A 3,243-nucleotide genomic window follows, 5' to 3' on the forward strand; every position below is an offset into this window, starting at 1 on the left:
ATATAATTTAAGCATAGGTGGGAGTAATGTTTTTCTGTTTCTAGCATGGAATAGAAACTCCCAGAACATAAACTGGAAGTTTTTTGCTTCACACATAATCAAGTGCTCTGTCTTTCTAAAAACATCCTGTAGGGACCTCGATGGTGTGTTGCAGCGTGCAAATAATACGGAATACGGCCTGGCCTCGGGGGTTTTCACCAGAGACATAAGTAAAGCTATGTATGTGAGCGAGAAACTGGACGCGGGAACTGTTTTCATTAACACATACAACAAGACGGACGTAGCAGCTCCTTTTGGTGGAGTTAAACAATCTGGCTTCGGAAAAGACTTAGGTAGGTGCTGCCGTCAGTGGCCTGTTGTGGCCTCTTTGTGGCTGCATCGCAGGGAAGTCTGCCCTGGGCTTCACACCACCTGTGCTGTCTTGCAGGACATTTCCTACATGGCATCTAGAGCAAGGCTTGCAGGTGTACTCGTCTGTCGTTAAAGCGAACGCTTTATGGAACATAATGGAGATACAGAAAAGTACAGAAGTTGTGTGCAAAAGTCCTTTATTTTAGAAAAGTTCATGTGGAATCTTTTAGCTAAAACAGGTTGTTTGTAACCTGACACTCAGCATGAACCTAGTTTAGCGTGTGTGGGACTAAGTGGAGCCCAGGAAGAATAACCAGTTAGCTCCAAGAATAAATCCTGTCTCTAAGCTGTTTGGCAGTCTCCCAGCGTCGACAGTGCAACTGGCAGAGTTTCCTGGGAGCCTAGAAACTCAGGTTTAGAGTTTGTGGAAAGCCCAAAATGTAATTCACCACAGGCGGTGATGTTATCACGTTGCAAGCAATGGCTTACTTTGAACACTAAGTATTGCCAGGCCTTATTCTAATTACTTTATCCAGATGAGCAAAGCAAGCCTTACAATAGCCCTGGGAGATAGGTGCTATTATTATCCTTAGCTTACAAATGGGGAAATGCCCAGAGTCACAGAGCCAGCCAGCCTCTGGCAAAGACTTCAAAGTAGGTATAAAGTCCATACTCAGCCCCCACAGTTGGTCTGGAAAGGTTTGGGACTGACTGGAATTAAGGTCAGTCCCTTAAATGTTGGGGCACTTTTATATTTTCTCTTCCTGATGAATTTTGGCAGTGTATTTGCAGCAATAAAAGAAGCTCTCATTTTAAATACCATTGGGTTGGAGGTAGTCTTTTTTTTTTTTTTTTTTTTTTAATGCCTTCAGTATGGCTTTCATCCAAATCACAGTGGGATATATTCTTAGGAAAATTATTATCACAAAGTGAGGTAACCAATCAGGTATTGCTTGTCTTTTGATAGATCATAAGTAGTTTCAGGTCTCTGCTTTACATAAAACAGCAGCGTTTGCCTAATAATTTTCCTTCTTTCCCAAAATATTTTTATTAAAACCCCTTTAGCCAAGAGGGTCCTAGCCTTAGTTTCAGTGGGATTAAAACCCCCTTCAGGATTTTAAAAACATGCAAAGATGCTGATTTAATTGGTCTGGAGTGTGACCTAAGAGAAGGAGTCTGAATAGCAGCCTAAGTGACCCTAGTTTAGGCTGAGAACCTTGTTTTGTCTCCTCTTCTGTGGTCCATGCCCTTAACTGCTGTAGAGACGATGGTTGCACTAGATGGAGAGAAAATAGAACAGAAAGGTGGACCCAATTCTTTTTTGTCTGGATCTGCCATTCTCAGTGTTTACCATAAGGTATCACCTCATCTTTAAAGTAAGATTAGACCACATAACCTCTAATCTTTCTCTTCTCGGCTCAAATGAGCTCATTTAATACAAACTGAAGGTCAAGTACCTTGTCCCTTTGGCCCAGCCTAAATGGATGAAGGGCACACATGCACAGTTTGTCACCAGCAGCGAGACAGAAAGGTTTTGCGTGAAGAAGCCAGCCCTGGTTCTTGGGCCTGGAGGCCAAACTCAGCTCTAGGTCCTCCCTGCAAGGTCCCGGCCAGGTGGTCCCGGCCAGGAGTGATGAGGCGTCATGACCTCCGGCCGCAGGAGCCCAATGCAGCCAGGATCTGCAGTTCCCGAGGCCCTTCAGGTGACCCACATGAACTTCAGCAGCACTAGCCTCAGCCTCAACTCCTACACCACTTGTCTCTGGAAGCCTGGTGACGTCATGTCCACCTCTTCACGTGGTCCATCACCTGCTTTCCGTCTTTCCTAGGTGAGGAAGCACTCAACGAATACCTCAAAACCAAGACCGTGACACTGGAGTATTAGAGCGACACCTTCGCCAGTCAGCCCTCGGGGTCCGTGCCGTCCTCACCCCCAAAACCGAGCATCCCCAGCGTGCACAGGAAGGAGGTATCAGCCCGCAGCCAAACATACTCGCGTGGACCGTGAAGAGGGCAGGCCACGTGTCTGAGTATTTCTGATGCACCTGTTCAACTTTAAAATGACTTGTACCTAGGGGGTTTTGATGTTTATCTTCCATACTTATAAAGTACCATGCTGCATTTTTTTCCTCGGAGACTCATCTGATCAGGGTTGTTCATCCTGAAAACGCCCCTTCATTTAACTAGAATACACAGGTGCTCTTTGGGGGAACTGTTGTCTAATTTTAACCTCTGAGCTGTATAGATGAGGTATAAAAGGGTTTCTATAATTTTGCTCTTAAACAATAGTTAACCCTCTAAGGGATGTGAAAGAAGCTTTTTTTCCTGTTTGTGTGATGCATCTTTGTGCCTTTGCTATTCTGTTTTTGAACCCACTGTGATGTGGACCCCCTAAATGGTCCTTGAATACCTACGGGGGGAGGTGCTATATATATTCTGAGATGCAGGTAAAAATTAAAGACATGCTCTCGCCCTATAAGTAGACGGCTAATAAACAGCTGCTGATGTGACTTCTGCAGCATGATTTAGTAGAAAGTAAATACGCTTGGAGGCTGCTCTTGGGTCCTATTGTATCATCTTATTGTGACTTCGAGAAACGTATGCAGCTTCTCTGAGCCTCTGCTTCCTTACCTGTAAGAGGGGGAGAATAGTGCCTTCCCCAGGCACCTTCTTGGGAGGTTCAATGCAGCAACATAAGTAAAGCCGCTTGCAATGTGCTTTGGTCCTGGTACTGAACAAAAACGAACTGTTCTCCCCATAACTTTTTAACGGTAAATTGAGGTGAATTAACTCCAAGTATTCATTAATTTCCCTACAACCCTTGTCAGGAGCTCATCAATTCCAGGGCTGCTTTTTCTCATCTGTTGCTCCTACGTGCCGGATCCAAGCACT

The 3,243-nt window shown here is 44.9% G+C and overlaps 1 protein-coding gene across 1 annotated transcript in view; it reads left to right on the forward strand.

Annotated features, from left to right (window-relative positions):
• ALDH1L2 (aldehyde dehydrogenase 1 family, member L2) overlaps positions 1 to 2,861 on the forward strand; it is a 35,512-nt gene extending 32,651 nt beyond the window's left edge. The window contains exons 22-23 of the mRNA XM_004675732.2: positions 133 to 332; positions 2,181 to 2,861. Of these exons, the coding sequence (XP_004675789.1) occupies positions 133 to 332; positions 2,181 to 2,236 (256 nt within the window). The 3' untranslated portion in view covers positions 2,237 to 2,861. The remainder of the gene's footprint in view (positions 1 to 132; positions 333 to 2,180) is intronic.
• The last annotated feature ends 382 nt before the right edge of the window (positions 2,862 to 3,243 follow it).

This window comes from Condylura cristata, unplaced genomic scaffold (assembly GCF_000260355.1).
Source record: "Condylura cristata isolate star-nosed mole 26May11 unplaced genomic scaffold, ConCri1.0 scaffold00004, whole genome shotgun sequence".
Lineage (NCBI taxonomy): Eukaryota > Metazoa > Chordata > Mammalia > Eulipotyphla > Talpidae > Condylura > Condylura cristata.